General features: G+C 42.9%; 1 protein-coding gene across 1 annotated transcript; it reads right to left on the bottom strand.

The window, feature by feature from the left end:
- Nucleotides 1–465: 465 nt before the first annotated feature.
- LOC137094807 (cytochrome P450 2W1-like) lies at nucleotides 466–15803 on the bottom strand. Its single transcript, XM_067460614.1, has 9 exons — nucleotides 15533–15803; nucleotides 12104–12266; nucleotides 9828–9977; nucleotides 8402–8559; nucleotides 7984–8160; nucleotides 6508–6649; nucleotides 5909–6093; nucleotides 4468–4609; nucleotides 466–2925 (listed from the first exon to the last, which is right to left on the bottom strand). Exons 1-9 carry the CDS (start codon nucleotides 15728–15730, stop codon nucleotides 2738–2740), a joined length of 1503 nt encoding a protein of 500 aa, XP_067316715.1. The 5' UTR covers nucleotides 15731–15803; the 3' UTR covers nucleotides 466–2737.
- Between the last annotated feature and the right edge of the window lie 6569 nt (nucleotides 15804–22372).

The raw sequence follows: 22372 nt of genomic DNA, 5'->3' as shown, positions 1-22372 counted from the left end.
CCGCTAGCTTCCTGCTACATGGCAGTGATACCAACTTCCCCTGTGAAAATTCCCCACGAGAGCTACATGTCTTTTAGCCTTACTTTTCGGATAACCCCCATAGATGGAAAAATGGTGCAGGGAAAGGCACAAGGAGTCCTGGGACAAGAACCAACCAAATCAAACCTGGATTACAGCCTAAATTACCAGACACATGAAGGCTGGCATTCCATTATGGACACCATTTTCCTTTATGTATGACCTTTTTGGGGTGCTGCTGAAGTTGGTATTCTCTTCTGTCCTCCGCAACAACCAAAGCCTTCCTTCCTAGACTTAAGGCACATTCTCTGAGATTAACTGGAACTACAGGCATTCCTCAAGTTACAAACATCCAATCTACGAATGACTCCTTGTTAAGAACGGAGGTGAGACCACAGGAAATAAAAAAAATCTATCCCTCGGAAGGAAAATTCACTCCTGGAAGAGTTAACATGGGGAAAAAGTGTCTCAACTGAAGCTTTATTGCCAATCCTTGTTTCTACAACAAGATGAATTTTCCAAAATCCAATTCTCCCGGGGACAGAAAGTGATGTAGAATCTTCTAAACAGGGCCACAGACAGCAAAACAACACCTTAGAAGTGTTCACCCTTCCCTAGGCTATCCAAAGCTAAAAAATATACATTTTGGCTGGAGTTACACTTTAAATTTGACTTGTATACAAATTCAACTTAAGAACAAATCTACAGAACCTATCTTGTTCATTCAGTCACTTCTGACTCTTCAGGACCTCCTGGACCAGCCCAGGCCACAGCTCTCTGTCAGCCGTGGCCACCCCCAGCTCCTTCAAGGTCAAGCCAGTCACTTCAAGGATACTATCCATCCATCTTGTCCTCGGTCTGCCCCTCTTCCTTTTTCCTTCAATTTTCCCCAGCATTATTCTCTTCTCCAAGCTTTCTTGTCTTCTCATGATGTGGCTAAAGTACTTCATCTTTGCCTCTACTATCCTTCCCTCCAGTGAGCAGCCGGGCATTATTTCCTGGAGGATGGACTGGTTGGACTCCTTGCGGTCCAAGACACTATCAGGCTTTTCCTCCAACACCACAGATAAAAAGCATCTCTCTTCCTTCACTCAGCCTTCTTTATGGTCCAGTTCTTGCATCCATAGGTTATTACGGGGAATACCATTGCTTTAACTATGTGGATCTTCATTGCCAGTGTGATGTCTCTACATGGGGACTGACTGTATAATCTAAGTAAGCCACAGCGGCAAGATTCAAGCTTGCTTTTCATTTAAAGAAGGGCGACCTGGAAGTCTTTCATTCATAGGGTTGTCATGGGTCAAAGTCTACTTGACATTGGTCAACAACAACATTAATGTACGTGGCATTTTATCCCCAACTTTTCCTTGTTTCTTTGATATGTCCATTACTACGTCACCCATACTGAAATATCCCTCCACTGAAAACATGGGCAGGAACTCTTGACAGAGGAAGAATTCAAGTCGGGTGCATAGAACTGTACAACTCTTCAGAACCAAACACAACAATTAACATTTGAGGTGGGGGTTTTGTTCCAAGAAAGAGACCATTTCCAGTAACTGTCACAAACACAAGCTTGAATTTTGTTTAAAAAAGCAAAGAAGAAGCACTACAAGGTGATAAACTGCTTCCGCAACATGGGCACATATAGATTTGTTTGATAATATTGCAGGAAAGTACCATCACAATTCTTAAAAACAAAAGCTTAATAGAAATATATAAAAGAAGTGTCCCATAAACAGCACTTTGCAGATAAAAGGAAGCCAAGAGGCTCTTCTGTATAAAAGGAGGGTATGTGTTACATATGTGGCACCACATATGTTTCAAAAAGCATTTGAAACAATGTTATATGTTCACAACATAGGATTCTGTTACCATTTTTACTGTCTCTCTACCCTTCTGACTCGTGATATTGATAAAGTCCTTTAGCTGTAGTCTGAATTTAATGTATTTTAATAAATTATTAACTTGTTTTACTTGTCCATACTTCATTTACGGTGTTTTTTTTAAATATCAGGGTTGACTTGAGAAACTGCAAGTCGCTTCTGGTGTGAGAGAACTGGCCGTCTGCAAGGACACCCAGGGGACACCTGGATGTTTTGATGTTTTATCATTCTTGTGGGAGACTTCTCTCATGTCCCCGCATGGGGAGCTGAAGCTGACAGAGGGAGCTCATCCACGCTCTCCCCAGACTCGAACCTCCAACCTGTGTGTCTTCAGTTCTGCCTGCACAAGAGTTTAACTCGTTGTGCCATTGGGGGCTCCTTCTGGTGTGATGTCCTGGGATCCTTGGATATCCCAGGACATCATACAAGGGGAAAGGGATAGAAAAATATTGTAATAATTCAATAATATATAAGTCACTACAATCCCTGACACTGGTTTAATGTCCATCAGAAGTAGGCCAGAAAAAAATAGACCTGGAGTACAGATTTCCAGGAAGAGATAATTGCCTTATTGGAGATGTTTTGGGCAAGTAGTCAGAGTTGAAAAAGGATGGGCCTTTATCTAATCTGTAACGATGCCCTAATTATGAACAACTGCCCCATTACAACTGGAATTATGTTTCCATCAGATCAGAGGGGTTGAGCAAGGAAATGCTCATCAAGACTGGATTTTAGCTAGCAGAATCCGGCCTTATTATAACGGGCGTTTACATCTGGCTCCGTGCAGATATGTTGGTGGGGAGATGAGATGCTTGCACTTGGACCCTCTTGGTCTATTCCTGGGGGATGGCACAGGTGGTGTAGGGCTTTGGCCGCCGGGTGAAGGCTGGCTCAAAAGTGAGGTCCAAGTCTGCCTCGGTCATCCCGGGAGGAGGCCGGAAGGTGAACTTCTGGAGCAGCCCCACAAAGAAAATGAAGATCTCCATCCGGGCCAAGCTCTCCCCGGCACAATTCCTTCGGCCTGCAGGGACCACAAAATTGTTGGAACCAACCACATCCTGCACAAGTTTATAGTCCTCATCAAGGAAATAGGTAGGCAGCTGAGTTAGTTGGCAAAAAAAGCTCTTCCCCATTTTCTCTGCCTCTCTCTTTTTCTCTCCTGCTACTTCCTGTTTGTTAGAATGATATTTCTGAGGGACATCCCTCTATTTATTCAGTTTCCAGATCCTACGGCAAACCTCTACGTCCTCCATTTTGTGCTCCTATGAGCATGGAGAGAGACAGGATGTCTCCAGAGAGAGAGAGAGAGAGAGAGAGAGAGAGATGGATAGCTAGCCCCTAACTTTCCAATATAGATTTGTAGTTCTTTCAGTAAAGTATTTTGTAACTTTTCAAGTTTGACTGTGCTCTTTAATTGCTGAAGCTTATTTGCTCTACTGCAGTGGTTCCCAACCTGTGGTCCATGGACCACCAGTGGTCCACAAGAACACAAATATGGTCTGCGACCTCACCATTACTACACTGTTGCCTCGAAACCATGCGGACATGAGAGCGACTGCTCTCGTGAAACCCTCTTATAGTGCTAAGGCAACTGGGATGTCGGGAGGGGAGAAGGTGGCTACCCACAAAAGATTACTACTGCCACATCAGCTCTAGATAGTTTTCTGTGGGCAAGCAGATGGTGACTATTGGATGACATATGTTCTGAATCAGAAACTAGAGCTGAGGTGGTGTATCCAATGCGATTTTCTGAATCAACACCCCAAATAACCAAACAGAATTTAAAGTTGACCAAAAATGGATTCATAACCTTTTTGGTACTAATTTTGGAGAGTGGCCCCTGGTCAAAGTGGTCCCTGGTCAAAAAAAGGTCGGGAAAAGGTGCTCTACTACCATGCGCTAAAAGATTCTGATCTGCTCAAACTCTTGCTGTTTCTGCTTTATCTTTGAAGTGCTTTTTCCTTTTTGAAATTACCCAACAAAGTGCTATGTTCAGGTTACCAATGGAGACCAGAGATGGAAAGCTAGGGAGGAGTGTCCATCAACTATTGGTTGAGCAGTTTTTCCATAGCGGAGAGTGGGGTACCATCATGACCTTGATTCAGAAGGAGAGGCTCCCCAAATACTTGGGGAGATACAGGCTGCAGCAGACCCAAATGCTGATCTGGGAGGCTAGAGCTCATTCAGAGAGTACGGCCACCAGCCAGAATGACACCTCCAGAGAGCCAGTGACCTCTCATGCTGTCCCCAACGTTGCCTGGATAACTGGATCTGGAACAGGGGTACAAGTATTGTGCCCTTTCCCAAAGAATTCCTCCTAATTAAATTCCCCTTCATCTCCTTATTTCAGAAATGCAGTTTAGGCATTAAAAGAAAAGGGCCAGGCAAACCTGTCAAGGGAATGTTAACGTAGTAAACAGAAGTGCTCTATATTAGTCAACCATTCTCTATGTTTCACTCTCTCTACAATGCAAATAATTTGGAGACTGAAGACAAACGTTATGGGAAGGTGAGGAGAGCAATACAATTCCTAGCTTTGTTCTAGAGCAGTGGTTCTGCTTACCTATTGAGAAAGGAACAAAGGCTTCTTTCGCCACAAAGTTCCCTGCAGCATCCAGAAAGTGGTTGGGGTTAAACTTGTGCGGGGTTTCCCACTGTGTTTCGTCATAAAGTACCGACGTGAGAGAAGGGATCACCATCGTGCCCTAAAAGAGGGACAGATCACAAGGTGGGAAAAGCCGGTACAAAAAGGAAGAAATTGGGTTCTTTTAAAGACCAGAGTTCCCAGATTGAGTCAATGACCATGATGGCTGAGGGATTCAGGGCATTGTAAATTCACAAAAAAGTAATTTCTTCAAGCTATGGTTTCCACTTTCCACAATCCTTAAGACAGGAAGGATCAATACAAAGGGAAAGTCACACTGGAAAAATACACTCATATTGAGACTAGACCAACCATCATCATCATCATCATCATCATCATCATCATCACAAAAATAGGAACCCCCGGTGGCGCAGTGGGTTAAACCCCTGTGCCGGCAGGACTGAAGACAGACAGGTCGCAGGTTCGAATCTGGGGAGAGGCGGATGAGTTCCCTCTATCAGCTCCAGCTCCTCATGCCCCTGGGCAACGTCCTTGTAGACGGTCAATTCTCTCACACCAGAAACTACTTGCAGTTTCTCAAGTCGCTTCTGACATGACAAAAAAAAATCACAAAAATAATATTTTTTCGGCTTGGGGGTGGGCAGAACACAGTTTTTTAATCATGTCAGAAGAAACTTGAGAACATATTGCAAATAACTTCTGGTGTGAGAGCATTGGCTGTCTACAGAGACGTTGCCCAGGGGATGTCTGGATGTGTTACCATTCTTCTGGGAGGCTTCTCTCATGTCCCCGCAAGCTAGAGCTGACAGCTCAACCCATCGCGAACCAGCAACCTTCAGGTCAGCAACCCAACCTTCAGGTCAGCAGTCCAGCTTGCAAAAGGGTTTAACCCATTGCACTACAGTGACTCATAACAGAACACATTTAAATACCTCTATAAAATCACATATTAAAGCAACCACAAAAGCATATGGGTATGATAACATATTAAAATTCCTGAGACAAAAACACAGTAAACATAGAAGTGTTGTAGGTTTTTCAGGCTGTATATTCCAGATGCATTCTCTCCTGATGTTTCACCTGCATCTGTGGCAAGCATCCTCAGAGGTTGTGAGGTTTTGGGAGAGAATGCTTCTAGAACATGGCCAAACAGCCCGAAAAACCTACAACAACCCAGTGATTCCGGCCATGAAAGCCTTCGACAATATAGTAAACAGAAATATATGAAATCTGAACAATGGCATCCTGCTATATAAACCTGGCTTAGCTCAACCATCTTTGGAGGAGGTCCTTCTTTTTGTCCCACTACCTTCTCCACATTGTTTGCTGTGTACAAGGGTCGCTTCACTTTGGAACTTGCTCCCTAGAGTGCTTATTGGTACTTGAAAAATGCTTCTACCTTGGGAATGAAGTAGCCTCGGAAGTGCGTGTCCACAGCGGTGCAGCGCGGGAACTGTAGAACAACGGAAGAGAACCTCTGAACCTCATGGATCACTGCCAAGGTGAAGGGCATGCGCTTCCTGTCTTCATAGGTAGGGACGCGCTCTGAGCCAAGGACCCTCTTGATTTCCTCCTGTACCTTCCCTGCAACAGGAATCCTTTGACAATGAGGGCTTTGAAAAGAGAGCCAAGCCTAACATCCTCCAACCTCTTTATGTAGACATGGGTCTGCATGTATTCATAGTACAGTGGTGCGAATAATAAAAAAATAATAATTGAAAAGATTTCTGCTGTGAGTTATTTAATTAGATAGCTAGGCCCTGCTAACTTTCCTATCTAGTATGTAGTTCGTTGAATAAAGACTTTTATAATTTTTAAAGCCTGAATCTGCTCCTGTATTGCTTCAGCTCAGTCGCTCTACTGCTGGCACTAAAAGCTTCAGATCTGCTGAACTGCTGTTACTGACGTTCTTGCTGCTTTAGTTTGGTAGTTTTGAATGTCTTCGTTTTGCAAATAACTCCTCAACAAACTTGCCTCAAGAGAAAAAAATAAGCTTACGTTGAATCTCAGGGTATTTCATCATCATCAGAACGGCCCATTGCATTGTGGTGGCCGTGGTCTCTGTCCCAGCCATGACGAGGTCAAGGATTGATGCTGTTATGTTGGCATCATAGAACATTTTCTTGGATTCGCTTTTTTCCTAAGACGAAGAAACAGAAGATGTAAACATTGCCATGAATGTAGTCCAGATTTATTTATTTATTATTTATTAAAAACTTTTATATCCCGATCTTCTCACCTCCGTAGAGGGACTCAGATTTCTTCAAAATGGTGAAGAACATTAAAGCATAATAGAATGGCAAAAGGATGAAGTACTTGTTAGTGAAAACTATCCTAAAATATAACAGAACATCCAGAAATCAAACAGGATACAAAAAGTTGAGCATCAGCTCACTAGCGAGCAGAGCCTGAAGTGTCATTGGTTGTAGCTGTAAAGAATTCAGAGCTTAGGAAGCAAACATGCAAAGTCCAATCTTAAAAAAAACACATAAAAGGTTTATTTACAATAATAAGAAATAACTGCATTTCTTAATCATCAAGAACTTATTTTTTTTTGTATCAAAAGGATTCCATAGATTAGTATAAAACTAATACCAAAAACGGGCAACAGCAATGGCATTGTCTGTAGCCTTCAATAATTCTTCCTCTGTACATGAGGCAGGGCATAGTGGACAAGCATATAGATGCGGAGTTGTCTGTTCTGCTCCACAGTCACACAAGGTGTGGGATTCTTTTAGGTAGTGTCATTTTGCCAGGTTGTCTTTTGATCTGCTCACTCCGCTTCTGTGTCTGAGCTACTCTAATACCCATCTCTTCTTTTTCAAGAGAGGGGAAAACTCAATCACTACATCTCTCCCGAAACCCAAAGAGAGAGAGAGATCTCAAAGAACACAGCAAATTCAAAAAGCTTGTAGTAGAAAAGTATCCATTTTAAACAACCAATCAGAATGTGAGAAGACAGAGATAAAAAAAAGATACATTCCCAACAGGGGACATGGAGGAAGGGATACTCTTAGTCTATTCTAAACTAGCTAAACTGTTCCTCATTGAGGACTTGGGACTTGAGCAGTGTGGGGTTGAATTCCAACAGTACTAACTGGACGACACCAAAAATGTATTTTTGCCTGAGCCTACAGTTAAAATTCTGTTCCCTCTTTACCTCTCATTAAAGTTTTGACTAACAATTCTTTCTCTATCTCATACAAACTTGCTGAATTCAGCTTGGAAGGACTATACTGCTTGGGACGTGGTCTACCTGCCCTGCAGGACCCATTAGGATGCACCCAAAATTGCAACTATAAACAGCACAGGATCTTTCCACACAGCCCTATATCCCAGAATATCAAGGCAGAAAATTCCACAATATCTACTTTGAACTGCGTTATCTGAGTCCATACTCAGATGTGGGATTTTCTGCCTTGATATTCTGGGACATAGGGCTGTGTGGAAGAGCTCCCAGATGCAAGAATATACCTCTTCCTTCTGTCTGAACAGAAGTCCATCAATGTAGCTCCCCATGGAGTTCTCACTGACACTTTGCTTGGCGACCTGGATGTATTTGTGCAGAATGGCATTGGTTTCTCCAATTTTCCTCAATATCAACTTGTGTGGTTTCAGTAGGAATCCAAGGTATGGGAAGGCATTGAAAACCTAGAAAAGGAAACGGGGAGATATACCCCAAGGTAAATGGACATATAAGGTAAAGAAGAGTTAGTACTGACATGGAGTTCTTGCCAGAATGGCATTTGAATCCAGTTGTGTTGAGCAAAACTGAAATAACCTGATGGTCAATACCACCTTTTTACTTCTTCCAGTAGTATTTCAAGGATTTTAATGCAAGGATTGTCTAAATGATATGGAGCCAAAACAAACTATTGGAAGGACCACCTACGTGCAAAAACGGCTTTCCCAAAAGGGTCATCACTTCGTCAATGAGTCCCAGGAAAGTGACAAAGGTCGGGTCAGCATAGTCAAACCTGTCTCCAAACAGGACAATGAAGGTGATGTTTGTTGGGGCACCAATGAAAGCCTTTAATGGAAACTGTTCACCTAGAAATAAGAAAGGGAACAACAAAAGTGGTATTTGATGGAATTCTTGTTTTGTGGGTCCAAGTTGTTTCTGATTTACAGCAGGGTTTTGCTGGCAATATTTCTTCAAAAAGTATCTAGAATCATAGAGTTGGAAGAGACCCCAAGGGCCATCCACTCCAACCCCTTCTATCAGGCAGGAAGACACCATCTGATCCCTCCCGAAACATGGCCATCCAGCCATAGATAGGATAGACAGGCAGAAATGAATAAGATATATTGTAGAGTTCTAGAGCTGGGAGAGATCCCAAGGGCCATCCAGTCCAACCCCCTTCTATCAGACAGGAAGACACAATCTGATCCCTTCTGACACATGGCCATCCAGCCATAGATAGGATAGACAGACAGATATGAATAAGATATATCACAGAGTTCTAGAGCTGGGAGACACCCCAAGGGTCATCCAGTCCAACCCCTTGTGCCAGGCAGGAAGACACAGTCTAAGCATTCCTGACAGATGGCCATCCAGCTATCGATAGACAATCATGGATATGATAGTTATGATCACGAGAGGGAGATAGATAGATAGATAGATAGATAGATAGATAGATGACTGAGAGAGGTAGATATGAAAGATATATAATAGAATCCTAGAGATGGAAGAGACCTCAAGGGTCATCCAGTCCAGTTCCCTGCCAGGCAGCTTCCTCTAAGGCTGAGACAGTGTGACCTGCCCAGGGTTACCAAGTGGTGAAATGAGGATTGGAACCCCAGACTCTGATGTCCAGCACTCAAACGACTACATCACATCAGTGTTTATTTTTAAGAGGTGTTATTGGCAGGATATATTCAGACATTATTACCATTATCTTCTTCTAAGAAACCAAGTTTGGTTCAGAATCCAAGGCTTAAGTGTGGACTCAAAGTTAATCCCAGAGTCCTAATCCACTGCCAAAAGCATTGCACTGTTTATTTATTTATTAAGAGCATTTCTATCCTGTACTTCTCGCCTCCGAAGAGGGACTCAGGACAGCTACCAACAGGCACCATTCGGTGCCAAACAATAAAACAAACATAATACACAATTAAACTGCAGTAAAAACTATTATGGATACATTAAAGTAGTTCAAACAACAATGGAGTTTTATTGGACATACTTCCTCGAAGGAAGTTTGCCACTGCCTTCCTCTGAAGCCAAGAGAATGTGGCCTTTTCCTGAGGAGATTCGACCACAACGAATGCCTTTGACACAAATGGCGTGATGACGGACAGCATAAGAACTGCATCACCTTTATGAGAGCTGATCATCTCAATCAGGAAGTGGAGCTCTTCCTGAATCTTCCTCTCCATTAGGTTCTTCCCCATCCCGAGCTCCCGCATGCAGGCCAAGGTGAAGCGGCGGATGGTTTTCCACAAATCCCCGTCAGAGAAGAATATGCCTGAGGAACGCATCAACACATGCAATAAGCAATGATAATCAACCCCTTACCACCTTCCCATGGTGATGTACAAATAGTTGACCCATTAAAACTAATTAAAACTCAACCTAGCCCTGACACATTCCATCCTTAGTTAAAAGCTTTCTGAAATAGTAATGTCTTTATCCATTTCAGAAACTCAGTAGAGACGGGGCAGCTCTTAGTTCTTCCAGAAGGGAGTTCCAAAATGCCGGTGCCTGTCCTGAGGAGCCTACCCTGGTCCTGCTGAAGCGCATCTTAGAAAGGGTCTGTTCCATCTTCCAGGAGCTTGGTTTGCGTTGTCCCTTAGTTGCTTGAAATAGCATCCCTTTGTATTTCCCTCAGGGTTGCTACAGTCTTAGCAGCACCCTAACAGTCAAACATTAACAGAGGCTGGAAACCAGCCTGCAAGCCTTTTGCAGCTATTGGTTTAAAAAAGTATCCTTTTGGTCTAGAGACCGCCCTTTTTCCTGGGGATGAGATCTCCATTTTGGAAAAGCTCTCCTGCTTTATTTAGTATAGAAAAAGCCTCAGATGTGCTGGTGGCCAAGCTAGGTAGCTCGGACAAGCCATTGTGAGTACGGTTGAGGTTAAGATTACCCTCTTGCCTTTGAAACTGGTGCTGAGCTCAGATAGAGAAAGACTTGCTCTTTCTAAAGGACCTTAGCTCAGCTCTGGGGCAGGGAATATCTCAGGATTTCTCTGCCACTGAGAGAGGCTCCATTACTTCATCTCCAAAACTAATCTTGAGCTTAGATAGGGGAAGACCTGCTCTTTCTGAAAGATAACAGCTCAGGGTTAGGGTAAAAGATCCCAGGATTTTTCTACCATTGGGGAAAAGTTAACTCGGTAACTGAAGGAAAAAGGAAAGAAAGAACATCTACATGGTTTCCCAAATTGACTGTTTGTGTTTGTAACTTCATCAAGCTGTGCCAATTCAGTCAAGGACTTTGAAAAATAAATGTTCTGTTGATGTTTAAATCTGGACTGGCCGTAGTTGCTGAGAATCTTGAGTTTCTAAGAAAAGCACCCACCGTTCACCCAGATAAAGAGAGAAGCACATCTTAGTTTTAACTTTATAGTGTCTGGGTGTGACGACACAGGGTCCTAGTGGAGATAGGGGTCTCCCCACTTGACTTCAACACTCGCCCTGGTAAATATAGGGGGACACAGTGTTCCAGGTAGTCTGGGCTGAAGCCGTTTAGGGCTTTACAAGTAAGAACCAGCACCTTGAATTGAGCCCGGAAACAAAGCTGTCTCAGGAACAATGTGGTATGCTCCCTGAGACCAGGTCTGGGTGCAGATCTTTGAACCAACTGTAGTTTCCGAAATCTTTCCAATGGCTGACCTACATGGAGCACATTGCAATAGTTGAATCTTGATGCAAACACTGTGTACCACCATGGCCAGGTCTGATCTCTCCAGGAACGGGCACAACTGGAGCACAAGCTTTAACTACGCGAAGGATGACCTAGACATTGCTGCCACCTGGGTCTCCAGGTTTAAGGCAGAGTCCAGGACCACCCCCAAACTGCAAACCTGAGATTTCAGGGTGTGTGTAATCCCATCCAGCTCAGGTTGTAACCCTATTTCTGGACTGATCTTCTGTGAGACCAGCAGTCCCTCTGTCTTGTCTGGATTAAGTTTGAGCTTGTTCACCCTCATCCAGTCCATCTCTGCTCCCAAACAAAAGGTTCAGGTGCAGAACTGCTTCCTTGGCATCAGGTGAAAAGAAGTAGTAGAGTTGGGCATCATCTGCATACAGATGGTACTGAACCCCAAAAACTCTGGATGATCTCTCCCAGCAGCTTCAGGTAGATGTTAAATAACATCAGGGATAGCGATGAGCCCTGCAGGACTCCATAGCTCAGTGGCCATGAGGTCGAGAAGGACTCTCCCAAGTAAAACAAAACAAACTGAAAAACACTGTCATGACACCAAAATAGCAGAAGCAACAATGAAATAATAAAATAAATGACAGCATAACAGCAAAGCTGGGAAAGTTGGGGGGGCATGCTAACTCTTTCTTCCCTGGCTTCTTTTAATGACCCTCTATAGCACAGTTGAAGCACAATTCCAAGCGAGGACCAGTTCCATGCTGCTGTTACCATTTCCATGTTGGATGTGGTAGAAGATGGGGATGTAGGGCCTGTTTATGAACTCATTGTCTTTGCTCAGAAGGGCCTCCTTCACGGCTTCATGGCCGACCAGCACCACGACTTTCCGCGAACCAAAGTGGAGTGTGTAGACTGGACCATACGTTTTGGAAAGCTGCAATGGAAAGCACCAATGCTATGGCATACAACAGTAGGCCTGGCGTTTGCTAAAAGCAGAGGATAGAAATCATGTGATCCTATGGGCCGGGCTATAGTACAGCTGGTAAATTACCACCAGCGGCAATAAGATCTACCAAATGAAAGGTTGGAGGTTTGAAGCCTGGGTCGGAGTGAGCACCTGACAGTCAGCCCAGTTCACTGTTTACCTAAGCAGTTCAAAAACAACTTAGAGCTGGAAGAAAAGAAATTAGGTACCACTAAAAAGTGGGGCAAGTATTTTATAACACCATAAAAGAAAAAACCCAGAAAATGCCGGTAACCAAACAGAAGGAGGAAGTCCTGATGGCTCTTCATCATAGAGGATGGAGTGACAGCACCCCCCTGTGGCTGGATTTGAGCACAACCTCCAAAGGTGCCAAAAAGCTGGACATCGACACAACATACCTTTCTGTCTGTTCTGTCCTGTTTGTCCAAACGGCATTGGAGGTTTGCTGTGTATGTGTACTATGATCTACCCTGAGTTCCCTTGGGGAGATAGGGTGGAATATAAATAATGTGTTGTTGTTGTTGTTGTTGTTATTATTATTATCCTTCAGATGCTCTAGGACAGTGGCTTTCAACCTTTTCCAAGTCACAGTCCCATTTCATAGAGTTACCTGCAACCCCAACACATTAAAAAATATGCTTTTTAATAGGGTAAATGCAAACTCATCAAAATTAGATTTTAGTATAATATAATTAGAAATAATGTAATTTATGCCATATTTAATGCAATGATGGAAACTGTAACTCATGAACAAGCTTAAAAATTCCCAGTTTGCATTTTCGTTAATGCCAACCTCATGTCATTGGGTTTTCAATTGGAAAAGCGTTGAAAATCTGCTCTCATAAAAATATGTAGAAACAAAGGGGAGTAAAACTTGAAAAACAAGCATGGTGACATTCGGATATGACCGATACACCAGAACTGAGTCAGAAATTTTCATCAAATAAGCTGCATGCAGAGGAATCATTCCGCAGATCCAAGAATTCATCTTGTACTTCATTGAGGATGCTGGCGACATCAAAGGAAGCATGAATGCATAACTTCTAACCATCCTGAATTGTCAAAGTCAGTCCTGATTGATCCTGAGATTAAGCAAAGACCACCGGCTGATTTGTAGTGCCCCAGATGGCCACAAGAGGACACCAAAATAGTTTCTGAAATACTGTATTATACTGTTATTTTGGTTTATGATACTTCGCAGTCATGATACAACAATTCCTAGCACAATCCAACTGGTATATGAGAAGGAATGGAGCTGGAGGAAGACAGAGATATACTGGCCAATGCCGCACTTCTAGGAGAGAAAAAAATGGTGCTGCAAATGCTGCCTTATCCCAAAGCCATCACAACCTTCATTTCTGACTTAAGCCAACCCTAAAGCGGACACTATCATGGGGTTTTCTTAGCAAGAGTTGGTCAGAGGGTTTGTGCTTCCCATTCTCTGAGACTGAGAGAATAGGACTTGCCCAGTGGGTTTCCCAGCTGAGTGGAGATTGAACCTTTATCTTCACAATCACAGTCCTACACCCAAACCACATCAACTTTCTAGTGTCTAGATCAGACATGGGCAAACTTGGGCCCTCCAGGTATTTTGGACTTCAACTCGCAATTCCTAACAGGCTCAGGCCCACTCCTTTCCCCCTTCAGCCGCATAAGCAGCTGAGGGGGGAAAGGAAGGGCCCTGAGGCTGTTAGGAATTGTGGGAGTTGGAGCCCAAAATACCCGGAGGGCCCAAATTTGCCCATGCCTGGACTAGATCAAGGGAGGTCATGGTGCCCTCTATTCTGCTTTCATCAATCATCAGCTGGAATACTAACCCTGTGTCCTATTCTGGGCACCACAGTTTAAGAGATATTGATTGTAAATTGGAAGTGGTCCAGAGAAAGGCAAATAAATGATCAAAGACCACACGTCTCTTTGAGAAGCGGCTTAAAGAGCTGGGGGTGTTTAGCCTGCAGAAGAGAAGGTTGAGAGGAGACATGATCACTATGTTTGAGTATCTGAAAGGCTGTCATAAGGAAGAGGGAGCAGGCTTGTTTTCTGCTGCCCTGGAGACTAGGACTCAAATGAGAGGAAAGGAGATTCTACCTCAACATTAGGAAGAATTTCCTGAGCTGTTCAGCAGGGGAACTCTCTGCCTCAGGGTCCTGTGCAAGCTCCCTCTTTGGAGGCTTTTTGAACAGAGGCTGGATGGTCATCTGTTGGGGGTGCTTTGATTCTCCTTTTCCTGCCTAGCAGAATGGGATTGGACCAGATGACTCTTTTTCTATGCTACTGTTAAAACTACAGCTATCTTATGCTCCTTTTGGATGAAAATGGGACATATACTAAAATACCGTAGGTTTTATGTTGTCATTTAGGATTAGATGCAACCGGAAATTAGGGAACTCTCGATACAGTTGAAGGTTGCTACACAATATCATGTTTGGCTTGATCCAGAGGTTTAGCTGCAACAATATGCATTATTTTAATGCTACAGCAAGAGTACACACAGGTTTACTCTCAAGCTGAGTATGCATATGGCTACTGATGTCTGTCTGTCTGTCTGTCTGTCTGTCAATCAATCAATCAATCATCTGCCTATTTGTATCTATGTATCTGTGTATCATCTATCTATCTATCTATCTATCTATCTATCCCTATCTATATCTATATCTATCTCTCTCTCTCTCTCTCTCTCTCTCTGTGTGTGTGTGTGTGTGTGTGTGTATGCCCTTCAAATAAGAATTCTGGCCCTGTGAAACTATCAAAGCTACCAGGTAGCAACACCTTAAGGCTCCAGGAATAAAACTGTAGGAAGGGTTTTGGGGTCAGAAGAAAAGGGAGCAAACAAAGTGACTGAGGGAATGCAAACACTGCAAACAGAAGAGTCCCTATATCATGAGAAAGGTAAGATAAAAATAACATAAATCAATTTTTAAAAATCTAGGTGTGAATACTTTCTGTGGTCTCCTCCTCTGAAACGCTCACTGGAGAAAAGTTTTATTTGGAGAAACAAAATGCTATCCACACGATGCACACATTCCACAGCTAGCCCACTCCCCTGCTCAAATGTCCCACATGGCTCAAGGAATTTAGCATATTAATATGTACACTGACATCACGATGAGGGGAAACAATATCCAGAAGTTGTGTTGGGGAAAATGACATAAGTCATCCATGCTAAAAACAGAGGGGCTGTAAAGCAGAATTCACCTCCGCCCCATACTTCTTACCTTTATAAATGATACATCTTGCCTTTTAATGTCCAGTAAATGCAAGTTGCCAATGATGGGGAGTGCAGGAGGACCAGGAGGCATGTGCAGAGAAGACTTCCCAGGGCTGCGGAAAAACCAGAAGGTCACCAAAAGCAGCAACACAAGCAGCAAAACCATGGTCCCTGAGCTAGAAAGTGCCGAAGCCCAAGGAGCCATGTTGAGCCAAGTTTTAATTGAGTGGAAGGAAAGGATCCAATGCAATGGGCGCTGAAGAGATTGTGCTCATTCTATGCGTGTTTTGCCTCCCCACATTGTTAGGCATTGCATAATCTAAAAGATCTATATCCGCTCCTCTTTAGCACACCTCCCTCAAGCTAAGAGGGCAGATCTTCTCCAAATGTTCATAGACAAATCATGTTGTCACTTGAAGAAGGGGCTGGCCGCGTTTTTGGAAATTTAGTCAGTTACTAGAAATTTGTACTGGAAGCCCTATTTTGGAGGGAAGAATTTGGAAAAGCAAATTTCAAAGGGTTGTCTAAGAAAACCCTCTGAAATTCGTGGTGTTAATAGGTAACTTGAAGGCACACAAACACACCTTTTGAAGAGGAAATCAAGAGATTAGATTCACTTTCCAAGGGAAGTGAAGGAATATATCACACAGGTCTGTTTTCCTATGGCAATTCCACTGTTTAAGCAAACAGAAACACACACTTTTGGAAACAATCTCTTTCACGTCTCAATTCAATTGTGCAACGCTGACATGTTATTGATGTGACTTCCCTGTGTCTTCCTACCCATATTTGTCCTATGCGGTGTGCACATACTGGGTTTTCCTCCCTATTTTGCCAAAGTTGCGCTTTTGTACAATTTTGACACTGTTGCGAGACATTCCTCTGCTTTGCAATAACGAAACAATAGCCGAAGGAAATTATTGCACAGGGAGAAGCAACGGAACAACAAAATTGGATTCTTTGACAGGTTTTTCTTGTTAATGAGGCAATCCAATCATGATCCAAGCTAAATGGGAATACAGGGCAATCCCATACCAGTGTTTTTAATCCTGCTGCAATTGTGCTTTAGCAGCATCGTGTGATAAATCCCACAATCTCTAATGACAAGATAAATGATAGTGGTGAATCCCACTACTTCTTATAAAGAGCTCACAGCACTTCATTCATCGATAGTATCTCTGGGCAGTATCCAAAATGCAGACGTAACCTGAGGAAAAACATTCTGAACAGAGATCAACAAAATTTTAAAATAAAAGTAATGGTGATTACCACCGGAGACTCAAACAGGCATTTGAGAGGGGGAAATGAGGGCATTACTCTCCAAAGATTTCAACTTTCTTCAGTTCTTGTTCACTCCTCAAGCATTTGTCATCGAAGAGAACAAAATGTGGAAATCACCCATGCAGAGATCTATTTGCTGTATTTGTATTCCTTTGCTATCAGTTAACCTGCCCTTGTTTTTTTCAACGCCTCTGGTGTATTTCTAAAGGATTAACTTCTGCAATGCTTAAAATCTGGAGATTTGTTCAGGGGTAGGATTCTTACTTAGGTTTGGGACCTTCAGAAAGAAAGTTCCACAGCTTTGAAGGTTATCATCAACTCCTTGAGTTCAGTCCACAAACAAATGGACAGCACTCTGCATAAGAAGCGTTTGGGACTAAACATTATTCCTCCATCTTCCTTTATCTTTCTGGCTGTTTCCTTGCCCTGAATTTCAGCCAGACTTGGTTTTTTGCATTCTTTGCTGGCTCCTCAAATGGGCACATTGCAGACTTTATTAATGCATATTATTGTGCATTGCAGACTTTATTGTTCAAGGCACTAAACGGCCTCTCTCTCTAAAAGTCAGACCTATGCGGTATTTCATACACAAAATCTTTTCAAACAATATGGGACATTCATTCTCAGAAAATGGACCATCTTTCCTCCATGGACTTATGTTTGTGCAAAAAGACAATATACATGAAGCATACATCTTGTTTGACAGAGCGCAGATCTACACTGCCACGGAGATCAGTTTCAAACCAGCATAGAAGAAAACAGTTTGACCGTATGGATGATTAGGTTATAAATTCAGGAAAAAGTTTTGAGGTTTGGATGACTACACAAACCACAGTCTGGCCTCGAACAGGTTCCAGGATCCACAGTATCCACAGCTTCACAGCCATGAAAAATGTGTTTTCTTTTCAACACTCCCTTCAAGCATGTGGAGTGTTCTGGCTGTCAGCACAGCAGACCCCATTTTGCCATGCGACGTGGCTTACATTGGAGCATGCTTTTGTGTGTGTGTGTGTCAGGAGTGACTTGTGAAACTGCAAGTTGCTTCTGGTGTGGGAGAATTGGCCATCTGCAAGGACGTTGCCCAGAGGACACCTGGATGTTTTGATGTTTTTTCATCCTTGTGGTAGGCTTCTCTCATGTTCCCACATGGGAAGCTGGAGCTGATAGAAGGAGGTCATCCGCGCTCTCCCCAGATTCGAACCTGCAACCTGTTGGTCTTCTGTCCTGCCGGCACAAGGGTTTAACCCATTGCATCACCATGCTGATGCACATTAGAGGCTTCATTTCGTACTTTCTGATGTAATGCATTTCTATAGTCTGAGTCTAGCCACCACATTCTGAAGGTAGCACAAAGCTGCATCAAACAATCAGTGCAAGTAGAGCCAAGATCTTGCTTAAGAGGTTCATGCTGAAGGTTTATTCTTTTCCGTTGTTCTTCCTCAATCAATTCACTGTCTCCCTACATGTGCCGGCTTAACTTTTAAGATTAGTGTAGGAGGGCTTCCTTGCAGTCCCATCTAGATTTGGGGATGTGGTATATAGCAAAAAATAAAGATCCTTGAACTGGTTCCTGGATCTGAAGTAGCCACAGTTCCACAGCCATGAAAAAAATTGTTTCAACACTCCCTTCAAGCACGTGGAGTGATTTGGGTGTCTGCACATGTCTGCACAGCAATTTGCATTATGCAGAGCCAATCTTACCATGTGATGTGGTTTACATTGGAGCATGCTGTTGCGCATTAAAGGCTTCATTTTGTACTTCTCCTGACTTTGTCTGCATCCGATAACTAGGCTTCAAGTGCACTGAAACAGACTTCTATAGCCCGACAGTCTAGCCACATTTTGAAGCTAACTCCAAGTTGCATGAAATGATCAGTGCAGATGGGACCAAGATCTCGCTTTAGAGGTTCATGCTCAAGATTATTTCCTGATGTTCTTTCTCAAGCAATACATTGTCTCCTTATGCGAACTAGCGGAACTTTTAAGACTGGTGGAGAAGAGCTCCTTTGCAGTCCCATCTAAAATTGGGGATGTGGCATAGAGTAAAAAAATAAATAAAGTCAATTTATCGAATAACAGAGTATTGTGGATCAACTAAGTTCGAATCTGGGGAGAGTGCGGATGAGCTCCCTCTATCAGCTCCAGCTCCCCATGCTGGGACATGAGAGAAGCCTCCCACAAGGATGATAAAACATCAAAACATTTGGGCGTCCCCTTGGCAACGTCTTTGCAGACAGCGAATTCTCTCACACCACAAGTGACTTGCAGTTTCTCAAGTCACTCCTGACATAAAAAAACCTAATTATACCTTATATGCACACTCACCTAGTTGCTGAACATCTGTCTTCATTGATTTGCTGTTCACCATCTTCTCTCCAATAATTCTAGTCGAATTTTAAAGAGGTTTTAAGGATTTAATATGCTAGAATTGTGTGGATTTTATTATGTCTTGTTTATTTAAGTTACCTTTATAATTTTTATTGAGGTTGCTTATGATTTATTATATGTTATCTTCTGCATTGAATGTTCGTCACTATGTTTTATTTTGTTGCAAGCCACTTTGAATCCCTTCAGGTAGATAAGGCAGGCAATAAATAAATAAATAAATATTTTTATGTATTGTTGAAGGCTTTCATAGCCAGAATCACTGGGCTGCTGTAGGTTTTTCAGCCTGTATGGCCATGTTCTAGAAGCATTCTCGCCTGACATTTCACCTGCATCTGTGGCAAGCATCCTCAGAAGCTGTTCTTGGTTTCTTCCTTTCACTTGTCTAGCATATTATTTGAGAACACAGAAATGCTGGACCACACCAACAACCACCATGTCAGACTACACAGAGAAGCCATTGAAATCCACAAGCATGTGGACAATTTCAACAAAAAGTCAGAAACCATGAAAATGAACAAAATCTGGCTAGCGGTATTTAAAAAACTCTAAAATCAGGACAGTAAATAACAAACAAAACTCAAACACAGGAGAACTCCAGACAAGAAACAATCAGGAACACCTAATCACCTCTCAACATAGTAATTTAACAGGCAGCAACAAGCCACACCTAAAAACTGTCAGGCCATCAAATGCTAATCAAAGTGGCCAATTGAAACATTCACACCTAGTTCCAACAGACAAGAATTCTTTCTTCCACCCTGGACATTATTCCAGATATATAAACCCAATGTTCCTACTTTCCAACAAACCTCACAACTTCTGAGGATGCTTTCCACAGATGCAGGTGAAACATCAGGAGAGAATGCTTCTAGAACATGGCCATACAGTCCGAAAAACCTACAACTTATTATTATAATTATTATAATTATTATTAATTAAGTATTAAAGTGTGTGGAACTATTTCTTTTTTTTTCTGAAACAGGATCATAAACACGGGTTGTATAACTATATCCAATGCCAAGACATATTTGCTGCTATTGTGAAATAATGGTATCAGGTGCGAAAGTGTATGTCATGACTTAATCAAGTTATGTAAAGAAGAGTTGTCAAGTTGTTTTCTTCATAAATATAATGAAACTGCGCAAAAGCCAAAGATACATCTACATAGATTTGGCCTTTGCACTGGAAAAACAACAACATTCTGCCAAGAATATGTAACCAAATCAGAGAGATATACAGCACTTGTGTGATTTAGTGCTGAAGAAGGGGGAGAAAATTCTGTTGGCTGCAGAAAGTCATTTAGAAACATCTGTCTTCAGTGCATTTAGGATCTCTGTGGCAACTCTGAGAAGTGTCAATAACAAGTAAATTTATAACTAACATGCGTGACCATGAAGCCCTTCCAAGACAATCACCCCAGAAGGCACTGCATTTGCTCCATGGGTCGCTCCACCCAGCCAAGCCCCAGAGAGCTTGATTCTGCTGGAGGAAAGGCAATTCGACTGGCCTCAACTGGCATGATCAGTGGAATGGTGAGTTAAAAATTACATCCGGGGGCTGTAACGTTTTACCTAGAAGCAAAAAAATTAACCATTAGCAATGGCTGTGGAAGTAGGTCATTTTAACTGGTATTGACAGGGGAGAATTAGCACAGCAGCGTTGCAAGGTCAATGCACTGGATGCCCTCAGTTGAAATGCCACAAATTCGCTCTTTTGAGATATTATCCACTGCTTCAAAAGATGCCTCTTTAAGCTAAGCAGTGGACTGAACAAATTATCATATTTGGTGGCCCTCCAATTTAGCCTAACCTGCACCCTTCCAAATGTTTTAGATTAAAACACTCATCATTCTCATAGAATCATAGAATCAAAGAATCAAAGAGTTGGAAGAGACCTCATGGGCCATCCAGTCCAACCCCCCGCCAAGAAGCAGGAATATTGCATTCAAATCACCCCTGACAGATGGCCATCCAGCCTCTGCTTAAAAGCTTCCAAAGAAGGAGCCTCCACCACACTCCGGGGCAGAGAGTTCCACTGCTGAACGGCTCTCACAGTCAGGAAGTTCTTCCTCATGTTCAGATGGAATCTCCTCTCTTGTAGTTTGAAGCCATTGTTCCGCGTCCTAGTCTCCAAGGAAGAAGAAAGCAAGCTTGCTTCCTCCTCCCTGTGGCTTCCTCTCACATATTTATACATGGCTATCATATCTCCTCTCAGCCTTCTCTTCTTCAGGCTAAACATGCCCAGCTCCTCAAGCTGCTCCTCGTAGGGCTTGTTCTCCAGACCCTTGATCATTTTAGTCGCCCTCCTCTGGACACATTCCAGCTTGTCAATATCTCTCTTTAATTGTGGTGCCCAGAATTGGACACAATATTCCAGGTGTGGTCTAACCAAAGCGGACACTAACCGCTTTGAAATACTACTATAGTGAGCACTATCTGAATGGATGTCTTCGAATCTGATCCAAAACAATGCACCATCATATATGATGCAAATTTTACTGCTTTCTATGAACTGGAATGGGGGCCGCTGGTGGTGCAGCAGGTTAAACTACTGAGCTGCTGAATTTGCTGACCAAAAGGTCGGCGGTTTGAATCCGGGGAGTGGGGGTGAGCTCCCGCTGTTAGTCCCAGCTTCTACCAACCTAGCAGTTTGAAAACATTCAAATGTGAGTAGAATCATAGAATCACAGAATCATAGAATCAAAGAGTTGGAAGACTGCATGGAGAGCTATTACCTTCCCGCAGAAGTGATACCTATTGATCCACTCACATTTCCATGTTTTCAAATTGATAGGTTGGTAGAATCATAGAATCAAAGAGTTGGAAGAGACCTCATGGGCCATCTTGTCCAACCCCCTGCCAAGAAGCAGGAATTCAAATCATCCCTGACAGATGGCCATCCAGCCTCTGTTTAAAAGCTTCCAAAGAAGGAGATCAATAGGTACCGCTTCTATGGGAAGGGAACGGCGCTCCATGCTGTCATGCTGGCCACATAACTTTGGAGGTGTCTATGGACAATGCTGGCTCTTTGGCTTAGAAATGGAGATGAGCACCACCCCTCAAAGTCAGACTTGACTAGACTTAATGTCAAGGGGAAACATTTACCTTTACCTATGAGGAGGGCGACTAAAATGATCAAGGGTTTGGAGAACAAGCCCTATGAGGAGCGGCTTAAGGAG

This window comes from Anolis sagrei, chromosome X, assembly GCF_037176765.1.
Source record: "Anolis sagrei isolate rAnoSag1 chromosome X, rAnoSag1.mat, whole genome shotgun sequence".
Taxonomy (NCBI): Eukaryota; Metazoa; Chordata; class Lepidosauria; order Squamata; family Dactyloidae; genus Anolis; species Anolis sagrei.
This window is presented reverse-complemented; position numbering and strand designations above follow the sequence as displayed.

Coding starts and splice junctions, on each gene's coding strand:
- LOC137094807 (XM_067460614.1), bottom strand. CDS start 15,730: ATGGCTCCTTGGGCTTCGGCACTTTCTAGCTCAGGGACCATGGTTTTG. Junction 8,161..8,401: donor TGGGAAAGCCGTTTTTGCAC/GTAGGTGGTCCT, acceptor TTCCTTTTCTAG/GTTTTCAATGCCTTCCCATA. Junction 6,650..7,983: donor TGTTCAGACAGAAGGAAGAG/GTATATTCTTGC, acceptor TCTTCGTCTTAG/GAAAAAAGCGAATCCAAGAA.